This window comes from Calidris pugnax, unplaced genomic scaffold (genome assembly GCF_001431845.1).
Source record: "Calidris pugnax isolate Ruff unplaced genomic scaffold, ASM143184v1 scaffold39, whole genome shotgun sequence".
Lineage (NCBI taxonomy): Eukaryota > Metazoa > Chordata > Aves > Charadriiformes > Scolopacidae > Calidris > Calidris pugnax.
Window position 1 is genome coordinate 9,076,129 of NW_015090828.1, and position 18,631 is coordinate 9,094,759.

At 52.3% G+C, this 18,631-nt stretch overlaps 1 protein-coding gene across 1 annotated transcript; it reads right to left on the reverse strand.

Moving 5' to 3' along the window:
- Positions 1–7,023: 7,023 nt before the first annotated feature.
- Positions 7,024–18,267, reverse strand: SLC29A3 (solute carrier family 29 (equilibrative nucleoside transporter), member 3). Its single transcript, XM_014940335.1, has 5 exons — positions 18,012–18,267; positions 13,566–13,648; positions 12,387–12,613; positions 9,015–9,177; positions 7,024–8,386 (listed from the first exon to the last, which is right to left on the reverse strand). Exons 1-5 carry the CDS (start codon positions 18,258–18,260, stop codon positions 7,717–7,719), a joined length of 1,392 nt encoding a protein of 463 aa, XP_014795821.1. The 5' UTR covers positions 18,261–18,267; the 3' UTR covers positions 7,024–7,716.
- Between the last annotated feature and the right edge of the window lie 364 nt (positions 18,268–18,631).

The window sequence follows — 18,631 nt, forward strand, 5'->3', positions numbered from 1 at the left end:
GTCCGGATGGGGCCTCACCAGGGCAGAGGGGGAGGATGAACCTCCCTCGACCTGCTGGCCGTGCTCTTTTTAATGCACCCCAGGAGAAAATTGGCCTTCTTGGCCACTGCTGGCTCATGGTCAACTTGTTGTCCAACCTCCCTCGACCTGCTGGCCGTGCTCTTTTTAATGCACCCCAGGAGAAAATTGGCCTTCTTGGCCACTGCTGGCTCATGGTCAACTTGTTGTCCACCAGGCCTCCCAGGCCCTTCTCAGCAGAGCTGCTTTCCAGCAGATCAGCCTTTGCTGCAGGGCGGTCTCCAAGCTGTGCCCCCAGGTTGTCCACTTTTGTGGTCATAGACTGCCTAGGGTGCTGTGCCAGCCAGAACATGACCTCCCTCTTGGCCAGCTCTTGAGCATCTGTGAGTAACCTTGATGGTAACCCAGGGGAGCAGTGGGACAAAAAACCAAGGGAAGGTGATCACCATGTGAAGAACTGGGAGGGAAGGAAGTAAAGGGGGCACAAAGTAAATTGGTTCATACAATATCCTCAGGAGAAACCTGGAGGGCACCTATGCTGCTCCCCCAGCAACCCAACTTCCAGCCCCATGGGTCTACCTGAGATGCTCAGGCCCATGGCGTGCTCCTCTTCTGTGTTCCTCTCCTCTTCCAGTTGCCTCTCATTTAATCCGTTTTGGCTGGGTTCACACCCTTGTGATTTACGAAGGTAATCCAGGAAAATTAGAAACTCTAGGAAGAAGTACAAATAACACCTAATAAAGTCTCCTCTATGTGACAGCCTGTGAGTCACCCCTACAGGACAGTATGGGGTGACTCCTGACCAGCTGGAGTGAGGGTGCAAGCAAGGGAAGACGGGCTTGTAAAATCATGGAATCATAGAATCCTTGTGGTTGGAAGAGACCTTTAAGATCATTAAGTCCAACTGACAACCTGGCACTGCCAAGTTACCACTAACCCATGTCCCTCAGCACTACATCTGCACGTCTTTTAAATACCTCCAGGGATGGTGATTCCACCACTTCCCTGGGCAGCCTGTTCCAATGCTTGACAACCCTTTCAGTGAAGAAATTTTTCCTAATATCCATCCTAAACCTTCCCTGGTGCAACTTGAGGCTGTTTCCTCTTGTCCTATCACTTTGGTGTGGAGGCACTTGCACTTGGAAGAGCTCTTTAAGCTCAACAATGAGGCAAGCAGGTCTCCACAGTGATGCATTTAGAAGAAGAGACAGGTCCTTGAGAGGGAGATCCAATGGGCCAACCACATGTTGCTGCTGGAGCTCCCAAGGCTGTCCCCAGGAAAGGTGCAGGAGAGCTCTCTCCCCACCTCGCCGAGCCAAGGGCTGGCCAGAGAAAAGGTGATGCCGAAGAGAAGAGCTAACGTTGGGCTTGAGCACTCACTCTTCATACACCACCACAAACCTGGAGCTCGCTCCTGCTTTAAAAGCCCCTTCCCAAGCCCCAAAGCCTTCTGCTTCGTATTAAAATCATTTGTCAGAAGCAGATGCTCCATCCTGCCCTGCCGAGTACCCAGAGCCGCGCGGCGCCGAAATGAGGTAGGATGGCAAAATCTGGAATAGAAGCTGAGCTTGGGAGGGGAGGGATACGTGTGTGTGTGTGTGTACCCCATCCATCAGCAAGCAGGGGTGCCCATCCTGCTACGGGCACGCTGGAGCTCGTGCTCATCCAGCCCAGCTATTTTAACCCCCCCCCAACCCCGCCACGGGATGATAAATTAGGAAGAAAACTTTCTCAGCGCAGTTTGTTCTCGCAGCGCCGTCCAGCAGAGCACAAGGCTGTCTAATCAGAAGCTACAGTCCTTCACCATCTGTTTAGAGCCTAATTACAAATGCAGAAAAATAATGTGCTTTACAATTGCACCAGTAAATGCTGTAAATGATTTAAACGCATGCATATGTTCCCTGCAGAATTCAGCATGCATCTGCGGCTTCTCCTCCTCACATTAGGCACACAAATCAAGGGAAAAAATACCCAGATCTGACGAACAGCGTGTCCCTGGGATGGTGATTTTTATCCCTTTTTTTTTCTTCCCCCCTGCTGGAACGGCAAAACAGGGCTTTTTGTAACAATTCATTCAACGGCGTTTGCTTCGCTTCCATTTTAAAAACTGTTTGTCATCGTCCTGTAAATATAGTACAAATTACTCCATAAAACATGCAAAAAGCAGAACAGCAGCCGGGCAAGCCTGCAGCTGGCTGGCGGGGTTTCAAAGCTGAGGTTTTTGGTTTTTTTTTTTCCTCTGGAGCACCCACGGAGGGGCAGGATGGGCTTGGTTCATCTGTCAAGGACTGTGGCCCCTGCTGTGTCCCTGCCAAAGCCGAGGACCTCTGGCATTTGGAGCCCTCGGCTTGCGTGGTCCTTTTCAGGAGGATGCTCACCAGGGGCATGACTCAAAGCTGCAGGGGTTGGCAAGCTTCAAAGCTCACCAAGAGCCAAAATACCTTAAAACTGGTCTTTCCCTTTGCTGTGGAGGGCGAGGTGGCAGCATTTTGGAGGGGCAGGGGATGGAGAACATCAACCCCATCCGTGGGGTGTTAGGGGTCTCCTCGTGCTGCCCAAGCAGCTGCGCAGAAGAGGGCACTGCCCATACAAATGAAGCTGCTGTAGGGTGGTAATTAAGAGCGAGGTCACTCAGCCTGGCCCCTGGCTGCCCACCGGGACTGCCAGAGCTCATTAGGAGCTTCGTCAGGATGCTGGGGACAGGCACAGATGGAGACCCACAGGGATGCTCTGTGCTGCTGGGGGATGCTCTGTGCTGCTGGGTCCCACTTCAGCTTTTGAAGCACAGTGCACCCTGGCAAAACACTGAAAAGATGACTCCTACCCCAAAAGGAGTAGCCAAGAGGCAGCAGAGCTTTCCTTTGGTGACCACCAAGGCAACCCTGAAGGATAACGAGGTTGTTTCAAAGGTGCTTGCTCCTCCCAAAGGGTAATAGCGCTGTGCCAAAGCCTCTGATAACGCACAGGCTGGTATCACAGATGGAGAGGTGGCAGCATTTCCACCCTGTGGGGCATTTCCCAGCTTTTGAAGCACGGTGCACCCTGGCAAAACACTGAAAAGATGAGTCCTGCCCCAAAACACGTACAAAGGAGTAGCCGAGAGGCAGCAGAGCTTTCCTTTGGTGACCACCAAGGCAACCCTGAAGGATAACGAGGTTGTTTCAAAGGTGCTTGCTCCTCCCAAAGGGTAATAGCGCTGTGCCAAAGCCTCTGATAACGCACAGGCTGGTATCACAGATGGAGAGGTGGCAGCATTTCCACCCTGTGGGGCATTTCCAACCCGGGGAGAGGCTACACAAAGCTTTGGAGATCAGAGAGGAAGAGGGAAAGTCACTTGGAACTGACGGCACGTGAGCATCGCTCTATAACAAAAGTTTCCTTTCCTCCTAGAGAGTGATTTATTATTTTTTTTTGCTTTAACACCCTGAATACTTGTATTTAAATACTCCAGCTCTGAAGCAGGGAGGGGGAGCTGGCAGGAGAGAGGGGGGAAAAAAAAAGAAAAAAGATTGGGCATAGGCTCAGTTGCTGTCCTTTAAGCAGAAGCTGCAGCAGATGCGCCTCCTCCACTTTCCACCCTTTCATCCAACCCCTTGCTGCAAAAAAAATAAAATAAAAAAAGGTTGGGCATAGGCTCAGTTGCTGTCCTTTAAGCAGAAGCTGCAGCAGATGCGCCTCCTCCACTTTCCACCCTTTCATCCAACCCCTTGCTGCTCCCTGCGCCCTCCCGTCTTGCTCGCATGGCTTTGCCAGTTCCCAGCTTTCCAGTCTCCCCTCGGCCAGTTGGATTTAAGACCAAAGGCTGCTGGAGAAGCCAGCTTGGGGCAGGCAGAGCATCCCGACCACCCCAGGCTGCCAGCCCTCCGCGGAGCTGGGGTTGGCTCCCCATCCTCCGGGTGGTTTTTGCCAGCGATGGCTCGCCCCAAGCGCTGGGCAAACGGTGGCTCTGCCACTTGGCACCACGCAGGGATGCGTGTCGAGATGGTCTCACCTCGTGGGCCTCACCTCATGAATGTTGCAAGCGCCTGCAACCCTCATTTTACACCCACTGGTGAGGCTGAGGCCAAGCCCTGCAGAGAGAGCACGTGGTCCTTCCCCTGCCAGCCAGCCCACAGCCCACTCTCCTTGGCTGGAAGATGGTGTTAATTAAAGATCATGGAATCTGGCAACACTTGATTTGGACACGTGTGGAAGACCCATGGACCCAGCTCAGCTCCCAGCCCTGTGGGTCTTCCTCTGGACCTCAGGTGGCCCAGGTCCAAACAAAGATGAGGAGAGCAACTCCCTCTTGTGAAGCTCTTTGAGATCTAGAAGAAAATTGTGTAATCTCCTGGCTAAGTAGCATGAGGCAGGGTTTTGACCCCAGCAGCATTTCTGTTGGCTGTCCCACCTCGATGTTGGTGGAGACCAGGGAGCACACATCGTTCCTGAACTGGAAACTGGGGTCAATGGCTTAGCAAAGACACACTCACAGAATCACAGAATGGTTAGAGTTGGAAGGGACCTTAAAGACCTCAAGTTTCAACCCCCTGCCCTGGGCAGGGACATTTCCCATTAGACCAGGTTGCTCAAAGTCCCATCCAGCCTGACCTTGAACCCCTCCAGAAATCCATCAAGAAATAAACAACGGTTTGCATTTCAACTAACGCATCCGAGACAAGGCATCCTTCATTCTGCCTTGAAACCACCATTTCCCCTCATCATTCTACATTTTCCTAGCTTGAGCTCTTCGACATGGCCCAGGCAGAGCATCAGATGTGACTTCGCCCAGGCAGTATATGGCAGCAATTACTTCCCCGCTGTTATACCCAACACCCTATAAATTACTCATCCCCTTTTGCAGGGGGGATCACCCCCACGCTCGTGGCTCAGTCTGCCCATCAGCATCCAGCCCCATACCATGATGCTCCCACCCAGCAGTCCACCGCTTCATACTCAGACACAATTCTTGCCCAGGTTGAACCTGTATCGATTTTCCCCCTCATTTCTCCAACTTTCTTTAGCTGACTACCACGGAAAACAAAGGATAAATTCCCTTTTTGCCTGCTTCCCCTGCAGATGCATTAAGTACACCCTCCACACCTACCTGTAGGTTGTTTGGAGATGTTATGTTAGAATAATCAGGATTGCAACGCAATTCTCTTGAGGGTCCTTCCCTTGGCTCTTCACGGAATCGTTGGAGTTGGAAGGGACCTTCACAACGCAATTCTCTTGGGGGGTCCTTCTCCTGGCTCTTCACGGAATTGTCAGAGTTGGAAGGGACCTCCTAGAGATCCTCCAGTCCAACTCCCCGGCCAAAGCAGGGCTGCCCAGAGCACATCACTCAGGAGCATCCAGGTGGGTCTTGAAAATCTCCGGAGAAGGGGACTCCACAATCTCCCTCTTGTCAGTGATTTCTCCAAGTTTCCAATCCAAGCTGGGCGAGAAGGATGACCAGAAGGAAAGACGCAAACTAAAACTGCATGCATCTTTGCATCTCCAAGAGAAAGCACTCCAGACACCAGCATGTCAGTGACTTCTCCAAGTTTCCAATCCAAGCTGGGCCAGAAGGAAAGATGCAAACTAAAACTGCACACATCTGTGCGTCTCCAAGAGAAAGCACTCCAGACACCAGCAGTTGCACAGTATCAAGAATTTACTTTATTAGCAATGGTACCACATTGATTAAGTTCTGTCTCGAGAGGTATTTGGTCTGTAACGTGACGGAGCAGTCAGCAAACGAGCAGAATCTCACCATCCTGGGGGAAGAGTATGAGTTGAGGAGAGCAGACCACGTGGGCAGGCTCTCCAATGGGAAGCACTGAAGGCCACAAAGGGATGTTTTGGTTGCCAACATGACATTGGCTTTGGTTTTCCAGCCATGAGCAACTCTATTGCTGTTGGAGGCGATGGAAGAGCTCACCCTCATGAGCAGCACGCAGATGGCTGGGAGGCATCGCGACCCTCAACCCTTGGGCTGTCCTTCAAGCTGAGGGGAACCTGGGTCAACGCTGGCCAAAGCAGCCCCTAGCCAAGCATTGGGGGCTGAGGGGTGGGTTGCAAACCCACCCAAGCGACGGGATTAAGAGCCCACACGTGCAAAGCCGCGTGCCATAAAGCTGCTCCTCGGGGCTGCACGCCCTGTAAATTTTCCACTCCTGCCTGGATTTTATGTTTAAATAAAAATCAGCCGTAAAGCAAAACTGTGTGTGTATTGCCAATGAGCCCAAACTAACCACTAGGAAAGGATTTATATAAAAAAAAAAAAACCAAACAACCCATCCAGCAAGCCTAGATGTCACCCCGTGGCAACAACTGCTGTCCTCCCAGCAAAGCCAGGGTGGCCACAGGGGGCAAGGCACCAGCCCCACATCCTCCCTCTTCGCCACCTTCCACATCCCACCCTCTCTGCTACCCTCCACATCAAGGAGATGGCCTGGCAACCCAGGCCAGCAGCTTCTTGGTCAAGCAGGAGATGCTGAGAGAGCATCTGCTACCAACCAAGTCTTCAAGGAGGTATTTTCCACCGATAGCTTCCCCGAGGCATCAGCTGCAATGCCAGGTTCTGCCATTACGTCCTCACCAGCTCACCTTCCTTAGACCATAAATCCGCCCAATTGGAGTAAATAAATACAATAAGTGTATTTAGTCCAGGCTGCATTTGCAGATGGACATTTAAGTGACTTTAAAAGCTGGTCCCATTCGGGTGGGCCATCTTTTTGAGCGTGCCAGTAGCTCACCCCTCTGAAAGCATCTGGAGACCATATGCTGCCTGTCTACCTAAATTAATCAGCTTTCTGCTGGGAATATCAATCAGAGCCTCCCCAATAGCTCTCCCTGGCTTTTATAGACCTTTCTCCAACGCAGACTAAAGGCACCTTAAAACCCCGAGATTAAGACCACTTAGCATTCAGCTTTTCCTCGGAGTTCACCTGCAGATAGGTTAGTTGGTATCCACAACCATCACACAGTGGTCACAGAAGCAGAAACAGTCTCAGGTTGGCCCCAACACGTCCACAACCATCACACGGCAGTCACAGCAGCAGAAACAGTCTCAGGTTGGCCCCAACACACAGCCCCAGCAGTAGCAGCACCCTCATTTGATCTTCCATGGTAAAAATAAAGGAAAAAAGAAGTCCAAGTGGAGATGTTTCCCTTATATATGCTTTTTCATGGGATGAAACAGTGCCCTGCTCCCTGGCATGGCTGCTCTCTGCCTCCAAAGCCTCCTTGAAAGCTACTCCAGGGCTGACATTCCCTTTAGCTCAAGGTCATTGTCACAGCTTGACAAAGGGGGAGCCCCAGAGACCACGGAAACACCAGGGGGCTGAAGAAAGAGGCAGCAAAACCCAAGGTGCCTTCAAATGCCCTACTTTCAGTTTAAAACCCGTGTGGTGGCACCAGCAAGCCACCCTTGCCCACTGGCACTGGGGAGAGTGACAGGTTTCCCTGTGCCCCTGGTGCTTCCCTGAGTAGGATGGGGCTTTTTTGGTCCATTTGCTCCAGTCGAGCTGGGGAGTGACAAAGGCCTGACGGGACCTTCCAAACACAGAAGGGACCCCTTCCCAGAAGGAAGACTTTTCCCCCTGGATGCAGCCACCCATCCCAGGACAGGCAGCCTGTCCCAGAACCATGGTGTGCCTGCCTTTTGGGGGGAAGAAAACCTAAATACCCAACAGCAGCACTGCAAAACGAGGGTGTCATCCTCTGGCTGTTCCTCTACACGAGGTGGACAATGAGAACGGAGCAGCCAGACCCCACAGCCAGCCCCAGCATGAGGTAGAAGGTCATCACCACCCCTGCTGCCTCAGCCAGCTCTTTTGGCACTATCTTGGGGCCGTAGACACTGACCAGTGTCCCCAAGTAGCCATTGCTCAGCCCCAGCAGTGCTGTGAAGACCACCGGGTAGATGTCTTGGTCAAAGACCACCGTCCGGATGTGAGCCCGGGGCTGGTAGTTGCTGAGGATGAAGAGAGGGAGGAAGATGGTCCTGAGGAGGACAAGGGTGGGCAGCAGTTTGCTCTTGGGGCCGGGTGCCTGGATCCACATGGTGATCTGCCTCCCGCACCAGTCAGAAAAGTTGTACAGGAGGAAACTGGTGAGCGGTGCAAAGTACTTGGTGCTCCACGGGCTTCCCGAGGACTTGCTGACCGACTCGATGTTGGAGGAGAGAGAAGGGAAGATGATGATGGAGATGAAGAAGACGTAGAAGAGGCAGAAGCCAAGGAGGGCGGTCTTCTGCAGGATGGGGCGGAGTGGGGGGATACTGGTGCTTTTTGTGAGGAAGGAGATATTCGTGGTGCCTCCTGGCTCTAGCTCGTCCTCCACGGAGCTGTCAGGCGGCACAGTCACCAGAGACGGGGTCTCCACCTGGCTGCTCATGTAATACCTGGAAAAAGAGAAGGAGGGAGATTATCAGACAAATGTGTGTGTGTGGGGGGAACCCAAAAAAAGATGTGGAGAGAGAACAGGAGAGTTGGTTACACAGGAGTGTCTGCTGGACCCAGCGGCCCCATCGCACCTCCAGCTCCCAACTCGTACGGAGAGGTGACCCTCAGGGACCTATCACTTGAGAGGCCACGTGGTTTCTTGGGTTGCAAGCACTGACAAGACCAATGGGTCATGCATATCAGTGGATGACTTGCAGATAGAGACTGCAGATAGACACATCTACAGGGACCCAGCTGTCTGGCTGCTTCCAGACGATGGCTCTCTGCTGACTTCATGCATTTGGGAAGCCCCCAGTGTCAGCAATGCTCTTTCCTCCCCAGGAAGCTTGCTAGAAACTCAGTTTTGGTCTGTGGTTTCGGTCAAATGGGGAAGAAGCATGGCTGGTGGCAGCACCATGCCAGAGTTCATGGAGGGATGTTGGGGCAGGGGTGGCAGGGCAGGGACCAGCACAGCAAACATCTCACGTGTGTGTCCCCCCCAGCCCCAGCAAGCCCACCCAGCGTGGGGAGCAGCAAACCCTCCCGATCCACCCTTGTGGGATGCCCATGGCCGGCTGGTGCACGCACCTGGAGTACTCCAGCCTGGGGAGGAGGAGGTAGACCATGATGCAGACAACGATGAAGATGTCGGCGGTGAGGAAGTAGGCCAGGGCGCTGTCCGTAACGTCAGCAGCTGCTGCCAGGTCCACCACGGAGGCAACAGCACTGATGGTGCCACCCATGGCCTGACCTGCGTGAGGGACCAGAGAGCTGGAGCTCAGCCCCCAGGACATCGAGGTGGCAGAGATCAACCCACAGCACCTCCACCAAGGAGGAATTTGATGCAGAGGAGGAACCCAGAAACAACAGCATCCTCTTATTAAGACCTCCTGGCATGCACAAAGGCCCCAGAGGAAGGAGCTCATCCCCCCCCACCCCACATGCTGGTCCCCAAACCTGGCTCAGGGTGCAGGTCCCTATTTGTGGGACTGCATCACAGCCCAGTTCCCATCCTGCACCCCCTTCCAACACAGCCACGGCGTTGCACAAGGGTCAGGATGAGACCCCTTGGGTTTCCACGTGCAGAGTCCTACAGAGAAGGTCCAAACCCTCCCCAAAGCCTAAACCCAGCCTGCCACCAGCAGACACCTAACCACCTCTCTTCTGCACTCTGCCAGGAACCCAAGTGACCAGCAACAGGTATGTCACCTTGGGGATGCAGTGATTTCCCCCACCGGGCTAAACTCATTAAAACATTCTTGTCTCGGCCCCAGGAAAAATTTCTCCTTCTTGATTTTTTTTTTTCCCCCTTCCCCTCTTGATTTGTCAGCCGTTCCACAGCACATTTATAATGTTATTAAACCTCCAGGGAGCTCATCACTCACGGCTCCCAACGGGTCCCTCATCACTCATGGCAATGCATGGAAATGCAGAACAGAAAGGAGGAGACAATGAGAGGCTGAAGGTTCAACCAGCTGCAAATAGAGGAGCTCAGGGACCTATGTCTTTCCCCCTTTCTCCCTGCACAAGAACAAATAGCCAGGTCAAGCCGTCGTGCTGGTTGGAGCTGCGCTACAAGGTGTTCACCCCCCGGGCAGGGACAGCTAAGGACTCCACTCTCCTCGTCTCTGCTGAGCCCTCAGCACTTCAGTTTATGGGTATTTACAGAAATGAGAGCACCGGCCCATGTGACCGAGCATGTTTCTCCTTCAGCAACTTCCCTTTATCTTGAAGGCCAAGCCAAGTTTCTAAAATAAATCCCACGTGACAAAACGCCTGATGAGGGAGGGAAAGAAAACCGACCGCCCAACCACAGCAAAACCCAAGAGCACGATCCCACCAGGATGGTGGGGCTGAGGGACACCAACCCGAGATCAGCGCCTGCAAATCCTTCATGGGGAAGCAGCTGCTCAGACCGAAGATGCTGCTGGTGAAGATGGTCGAGGCGCCGCTGACGACGACCACGCAGCCGATGGTGAGGGCAAAGAAGCGGGTGGTCCAGGCGGAGGTGTCCACCTTCACCAGCACTGTGATCACCAGGAAGACGGCCAGCATGACGAAGAGGGAGGACAGGATCCGGACGCTGGCAGCCACCCTGGGGACAAGGGGAGACACCAGCATTTAAAATTCTAAGGTGAAGCTGAGATGCAGGAGACACCGACTCCTCTCCAAGAAAATAAAGGTGGAGGGAGACGAGGAATACAAAGTAAGGATTCTTCTCAGAAGCCTTTAGATGTCAACTCTGCCACTTCCATTTTGCCATCAGTAGGACTCATGAAGCCTATAAACCCAACCAAGCCATAAATAACCGTTTTCTTCCAGAAATTAGGAGCTGGAGCAGTGAGACAGCCTCTCTGGGGGACCAGAGGAGGTTTGGTAAAATCAATCCCAGGCACGTCGCTACGAGATAATTAGTTCTCTGAGCACAGAGGTTGATTATTACCCAGTTGGGAGACTGGCAGGACAGAGGGGTGAGGGAAGAGAGGCCAGAGGGAGCCAGACCAGCGGCCGAGATGGAGAGATTAAGCACAAAACCACATTCCTCTCCGCCTGCAAACACACCCCGGGAGTTTAATCTGGGGTTAAGAAACAGCACAAAGGAAGGGAGGTGGCTATTTCAGATTTAAGCCCAGCTCACACCAAGGCATGGATGCTCCATGTCCTAACCCAGTTCATCGGCTGGTAGGTCTAGAGCCAAGGCTGGATGAGCCCAGCTCTGGTCAGTTGGTCCCCTGGTGACAACAATGGCATTTTTAATAGGAAACACTGTTTGCTGAGCAATTAACCAAGGAATTTAGTAGGAATTTATTTACGGTGGTGCAACTCAAGCCAACCCCCAGGCACAGGAGGCTTCATCTCTGTGATCTTGGCCGCTTGTGATTCAGGCAGGGACAGACGAGGGGATTTTGGCTGCACTGGGGGGCTCCTCTCATGATGCCCCATGGCTTCCCACTGGAGGGAACTGGGAGCCTCAGCTGAAGCTGGAGAAAGGCAAAGCCGTGGAGAGACGTAGCTAATCGACCCGGGGAAAGAGGAGCAGCACTTACTTATTGATGATCAAGAAGTTTCCAATCAGGCACAGCACCGAGGGCACGGTCGAAGCAATGGAGATGTAACTCTCAAAATAGTCCTGCCACACACAAAAAAAAAAGAAAAACAAAACAAAACAAAAAGCCCCACTGAATTAAAAAAGGTAGAGGAGAACAACAAATGAATTTCAGGTCCTAAATACAGCACGATACAGCATGCGTGAGGAGTTACGATCATAGAATGGTCAGAGTTGGAAGGGACCTTCAAGATCATCCTGTTCCAACCCCCCTGCCCTGGGCAGGGACACCTCCCACCAGACCAGGTTGCTCCAAGCCCCATCCAGCCTGGCCTTGAACCCCTCCAGGGATGGGGCAGCCACAGCTTCTCTGGGCAACCTGCACAGCACATTTATAATGTTATTAAACCTCCAGGGAGCTCATCACTCACGGCTCCCAACGGGTCCCTCATCACTCATGGCAATGCATGGAAATGCAGAACAGAAAGGAGGAGACAATGAGAGGCTGAAGGTTCAACCAGCTGCAAATAGAGGAGCTCAGGGACCTATGTCTTTCCCCCTTTCTCCCTGCACAAGAACAAATAGCCAGGTCAAGCCGTCGTGCTGGTTGGAGCTGCGCTACAAGGTGTTCACCCCCCGGGCAGGGACAGCTAAGGACTCCACTCTCCTCGTCTCTGCTGAGCCCTCAGCACTTCAGTTTATGGGTATTTACAGAAATGAGAGCACCGGCCCATGTGACCGAGCATGTTTCTCCTTCAGCAACTTCCCTTTATCTTGAAGGCCAAGCCAAGTTTCTAAAATAAATCCCACGTGACAAAACGCCTGATGAGGGAGGGAAAGAAAACCGACCGCCCAACCACAGCAAAACCCAAGAGCACGATCCCACCAGGATGGTGGGGCTGAGGGACACCAACCCGAGATCAGCGCCTGCAAATCCTTCATGGGGAAGCAGCTGCTCAGACCGAAGATGCTGCTGGTGAAGATGGTCGAGGCGCCGCTGACGACGACCACGCAGCCGATGGTGAGGGCAAAGAAGCGGGTGGTCCAGGCGGAGGTGTCCACCTTCACCAGCACTGTGATCACCAGGAAGACGGCCAGCATGACGAAGAGGGAGGACAGGATCCGGACGCTGGCAGCCACCCTGGGGACAAGGGGAGACACCAGCATTTAAAATTCTAAGGTGAAGCTGAGATGCAGGAGACACCGACTCCTCTCCAAGAAAATAAAGGTGGAGGGAGACGAGGAATACAAAGTAAGGATTCTTCTCAGAAGCCTTTAGATGTCAACTCTGCCACTTCCATTTTGCCATCAGTAGGACTCATGAAGCCTATAAACCCAACCAAGCCATAAATAACCGTTTTCTTCCAGAAATTAGGAGCTGGAGCAGTGAGACAGCCTCTCTGGGGGACCAGAGGAGGTTTGGTAAAATCAATCCCAGGCACGTCGCTACGAGATAATTAGTTCTCTGAGCACAGAGGTTGATTATTACCCAGTTGGGAGACTGGCAGGACAGAGGGGTGAGGGAAGAGAGGCCAGAGGGAGCCAGACCAGCGGCCGAGATGGAGAGATTAAGCACAAAACCACATTCCTCTCCGCCTGCAAACACACCCCAGGAGTTTAATCCGGGGTTAAGAAACAGCACAAAGGAAGGGAGGTGGCTATTTTAGATTTAAGCCCAGCTCACACCAAGGCATGGATGCTCCATGTCCTAACCCAGTTCATCGGCTGGTAGGTCTAGAGCCAAGGCTGGATGAGCCCAGCTCTGGTCAGTTGGTCCCCTGGTGACAACAATGGCATTTTTAATAGGAAACACTGTTTGCTGAGCAATTAACCAAGGAATTTAGTAGGAATTTATTTACGGTGGTGCAACTCAAGCCAACCCCCAGGGACACGGTGCTTCATCTCTGTGATCTCAGCCGCTTGTGATTCAGGCAGGGACAGGCGAGGGGATTTTGGCTGCACTGGGGGGCTCCTCTCATGATGCCCCATGGCTTCCCACTGGAGGGAACTGGGAGCCTCAGCTGAAGCTGGAGAAAGGCAAAGCCGTGGAGAGACGTAGCTAATCGACCCGGGGAAAGAGGAGCAGCACTTACTTATTGATGATCAAGAAGTTTCCAATCAGGCACAGCACCGAGGGCACGGTCGAAGCAATGGAGATGTAACTCTCAAAATAGTCCTGCCACACACAAAAAAAAAAGAAAAACAAAACAAAACAAAAAGCCCCACTGAATTAAAAAAGGTAGAGGAGAACAACAAATGAATTTCAGGTCCTAAATACAGCACGATACAGCATGCGTGAGGAGTTACGATCATAGAATGGTCAGAGTTGGAAGGGACCTTCAAGATCATCCTGTTCCAACCCCCCTGCCCTGGGCAGGGACACCTCCCACCAGACCAGGTTGCTCCAAGCCCCATCCAGCCTGGCCTTGAACCCCTCCAGGGATGGGGCAGCCACAGCTTCTCTGGGCAACCTGGGCCAGGCTCTCACCACCCTCACAGAAAAGAATTTCTTCCTGAGATCTCATCTAAATCTCCCCTCTTTCAATTTAAAACGATTACAGCTTGTCCTATCACTCCACTCCCTGATAAAGAGTCCCTCTCCATCTCTCCTGTGGCCCCTTCAGATATTGGAAGGGGCTCTAAGGTCTCCCCAGAGCCTTCTCTTCTCCAGGTTGAACAACCCCAGCTCTCTCAGCCTGTCCTCACAGCAGAGGTGCTCCAGCCCTCTGACCATCTTCGTGGCCCTCTGCTGGACCCATTCCAACAGCTCCATGTCCTTCCTGTGCTGAGGACTCCAAAGCTGGACACAGAGCTCCAGGTGGGGTCTCACCAGAGCAGAGGGGCAGAATCACCTCCCATGACCTGCTGGCCACACTTCTTTTGAGTCCACCTCTTTGCACGGTAGCACATGTTGCAAAGCTGCTCAGGACAGCAGGCAAAGGGAATAGACAATGTCCAGTAACAGCCCCAGGACAGTTCAAGAAATTACGAGACATTACAAATTCAGAACAAAAAATGGTGAAGGAAATACCTGCCTTGCTGCTGCGTTAGCCCCACGGGGCAGCGACCGAGATAAGGAGGTCTGAATTTCTCCTGCTGGCTCCAGCATCCTGGATAACCCCCCCTGAACATTTTACCCTCCATGAGCTCCAAGAGGGCTGCTTTTTATGAAAGCATTAATATTATTACCTAACTGCCTCGAAAGCCCAATCTGAGCATCCGCGACCAGGGGACACCACGCCTGAGAAGGTGCATGAGCCATGGCAGCCCGAGTGGAGCCACAGGGACATTATTTTTCCCTCCTGCTCTCCCTCTCCTTCTTCCCTGGCAGGAATCTCCTCAGGAAACTACATGGAGACTCAACACACATTGACTCCGGGGATGGATGCGTGTGTCACCCCAACAAGCTGGGGCATCCACCAGCCAACATCCACCAGCCCACCCCATGCAGAGGTCAGGCTGGGCACGCAGAAACCAATAACCACCAGCCCAGAGAGAGAGATTTCTCTGCCAAGATTGCAGCCAAGACGCTCACATTCTCAATCCATTTTCTGTGTTACGCTGTTAAAGAGTGTCTGCTCCATCTCCTCCCCTCCAGGCGCTTAATCCTCTGGTTTTTTGGTTTGTTTTTTTGTTGTTTTTTTTTCTGCAGGAATCTCAGCCAGCAGGTAGGAAGATGCTCGCAAAGAGGATGACCTACATATCCACCCCCGTGGCGATGGGCTTTGATTTTCTCCAGTTACCTAGCTACAGAGACGGGGCCACGTCGTGGCCGAGCACGAGAAGGCATTTGGTGTGTTTTCTCTGCACGTTACCTTCTTTTTTTTTTTTTTTATTTCTTTTTGCAGCTTTGCATCATAGCCTTTTAATCAGTTTACAAGCATGTTCATTTAGTCTCCCCTATCAGGAGATTTACTGCAAGCCATGGGAAATCTAATAATCCCTCCTAGAGGGGCCATATAGTCAGAGACAAAAATGCCTGCACTTAGGGCATCGGCTCGGCGAAGCAGGGGGCTCAAAGCTCCACAGCCACATGATGAATTATAGGAGAAAGAGACAAAGCCAAATGCAAAGTTGGCTGCTAAAACTAAGACTTATTTATCAACCTACTTAAAACAAACCCCCAAACCAACCCTGGGATATTTAATGTACTTCCAAGTTAATCTTTTTTTTTTTTTTTGGGGGGGGGAAAAGCACCTCGGGGAAACACTTAATTATTCCCAATAAACATGCTCACACCAGTGGTGGGAAGAAAACGGGGGGGAAAATATTTAAGAAACTGAGGAGCTGAGATTTTACCCTGCCTTACCCATGGCCAAACCCTGCTGGAAAAATAAAACCGAGTAGAAGGGTTTTGATTGCTGTTATTTCTGTGAAAAAGGAGAGCACGTTTTTTTAACACAGCAGCAAAGTGGTGAGTGGCAAATATAATCCATGCCCGGATCAAGGAAAAAAAATACCAGGCTCCCTACTCAACTCACCTCTTTGCTCCTGCTCGTTAGGCAGTAACGCAGCTCAGGTGATAACCCTTCTCCCTGCCTGGGTATTCCCACCCACCACAGACATGCTTTCAGGGCTAATTTTTGGCTGTGCAAGACGTTACCTACTTCTTCTCCCTCTCTGCTGAGCCCTTCCTGGCTGGTGGCTCATTCCCTTCGGGCATCCCTTGCAAGCTCCCCATCACCAACACGGTTTTAGAGGAGAAACGCAGGCACTGAAAGGCTGCCACTCCTTTCCTGGCTAATAAGAAAGAAGAAAAATCCACAAAGCCAACTTGACACCCTTCCTCCCGTGATGAAGGTGTCATCCCTCAGCCACGGAGCCAACACGTGCATAATGGAGGTGTCTGACCCTACGTTAACCCTACGTATTATTAACATCTTCAAACACGCTTCCATGATGCCATGAACCCAGGCCCACAGTGGAGGTTGTAGAGGCTTGGGAGAGTTCAGTGGAGCAGGAGGGATGAAATTAGGAGTGAGGAGGCTGGAGCCAAGAGGAGGCTGCCGGTCACAGGCACAGCTTTCCGTGGTGGAACTCAGTCTGCAGGTCACCCCTCCTCACCACAGCATGGTGGATCCCCATCCTAGGGGCAGAAACGGGGCCAACGGGTTGGGTTTTGATCAGACTCAACCACCATGGAAAAGCTGGGTTGCTTTTCACCAGAGGAAGAGATACTTACTTTATGTGAAGGCAGTTTTTTCAAGAATTGCCTTGAATAACACCTGATGTAGAAGAAACGAGGAGGGGATGGGAGGCAGGGAATGTGGGAGGACATCGTGTCACGTGGTGGTGGAGCACCCTTCATCCCCTCTCTGAGCACAGGGACACCCTGTTTGCATTCTTTGGGCACCCACGGGGTCTCCATCAGTTTAATCCACCCAGTATCTCCATTTACACCAGCACACCAGGAATTCAGCATCCTGGTACAAGCACGGTGAGTGACACTCTGCTTCCTCCCCATCAAAAATGCCAGCCAGCTTAACAGCTATTAAAATTAAAACAGCCAACGGGTGCTGTGGGGTGAGAAGTTATAGAGAAAACGTGGGCGTCACACCTGGCTCTGTGTTTATATAAAAATAAAATGTGCCCAAACCACTTGAGCAAGTGGCTTAGGCAACAGGGAGGGGGAGAGGACGCAGCCTCATCCCGCCGACGCTTTTTCCACCCACAAAGAAATGGCATCTCTTTGTCGGGGTGTGTGTGGGGGGAGAGCAGGGAAATAATCCTGCCGTGGCAGGAGGAGCAAAGGAAGGAGGTTTTTTGGGGGGAGAAAAAGGCCATCGAGCCTGTCACCCCAAGGCTGGCTCATCAATCCCCCCGTGACAAGCTCCTCGTCCCATGTGCCAAAAGCCAGATGTTCATGGCTGCGAGGAGATACTCCGGTCACACCTGGCAGATCTTGAAGGAAAAGCAGGAAAGCAGCCAGAAGGGGCTGGAGATGATGGTGAGCCACGTGCTCCAGCCAAGCCCTGCCACTGCCATCTCCAAAACACATGCCACGCCGGGAGAAAGTGCCCAAAACGCCTTCAACACCTCACCCAGGAGGCAGAAGTTCAGGGCAATTTATATCTCAGGAGGTGGGGAGGTTGTGGCTGAGTCCGGCTGGAAAAAGCACAGAACCTTGGCAGGGCTCAGGGGCTCACCAAGCATGAAGGACAAAAAAAACACCCCAACAAAACAAAAAACAAACCCAAAACCACAAAACAGATTTTTACCTTGCACTGTGGAGACTGGCCCGTGAAGGGCTTATGGCACAGGATAAGCCAAGTTCTTTAACTGCACCTCAGTGTTTCAAATAGAAGTAAAGGATGGACCACAAAGTGCAATGCTTTAGTTTTTAAGCATCTTTCTTGCAACTATTCACACTCCCCAACTAAACCCCTACCCCAGGTTTGCAGCAGGCAAAACCCCAGAGGACGTTCACTCACTTTCTGGGGAAGTGGAGGGTGGAAAAAGAGCAAGTGAGGAAGGAAAGAAGCTTTTTTTTTTTGCTTTTTTTTTTCTTCTCTTTTCTGCCTTGAGAACACCACACTCACCCGCAGATCCGCCGCCGCCTCTCCCACCGGGCCTGCCCCATCCGAGCAGTTCTGCAGCTTGTACATCCAGTAGTGCTTTGCCGTGATGAAAAAATTCCAGGGCAGCAAGGACCCGATGCCCAGGAGGAAAAAGATGATGTAGGCACCGTGGAAGCGGTCGCTCGGCTTCGGGCGGCCGTACCTGTTCACCGAGGGCTCCTCCACCAGGGGTTCCTCATCTGGGGGAAAGCTGCTGGTTGCTGGGTGCATGGTGCTGGCAGGCTGCAAAAAAAAACACCAAAAAAAAGATGTTATCACATGTAGGACGCAAATTGTGACTCAAGATACTCTGTTGTGGCTCCCTCCTCCTTGGGGTCAAGATCGCCCGGCGAAGGCTTGGATGAACCCGCTCGCTCCTGGGAGAGGGGATGTACCAGCAAAGGTGGGGCAGCATCCCGTGTTTCCATCCCTAATTAATAATTAACCGTTCCCCTTGGCCTTGTAAAAGCAGGAAAGCTCGGCAGGGCCAAGGCTGCCATCAAAAATTAACAGCTTTATGAAGCAAAGGACGCCGGCAGGCTGCGAGAGGCAACAGGTCAACCTGGGTTAAGAGCAGGAGGCTCCCCAAACCGGCTCGTAAA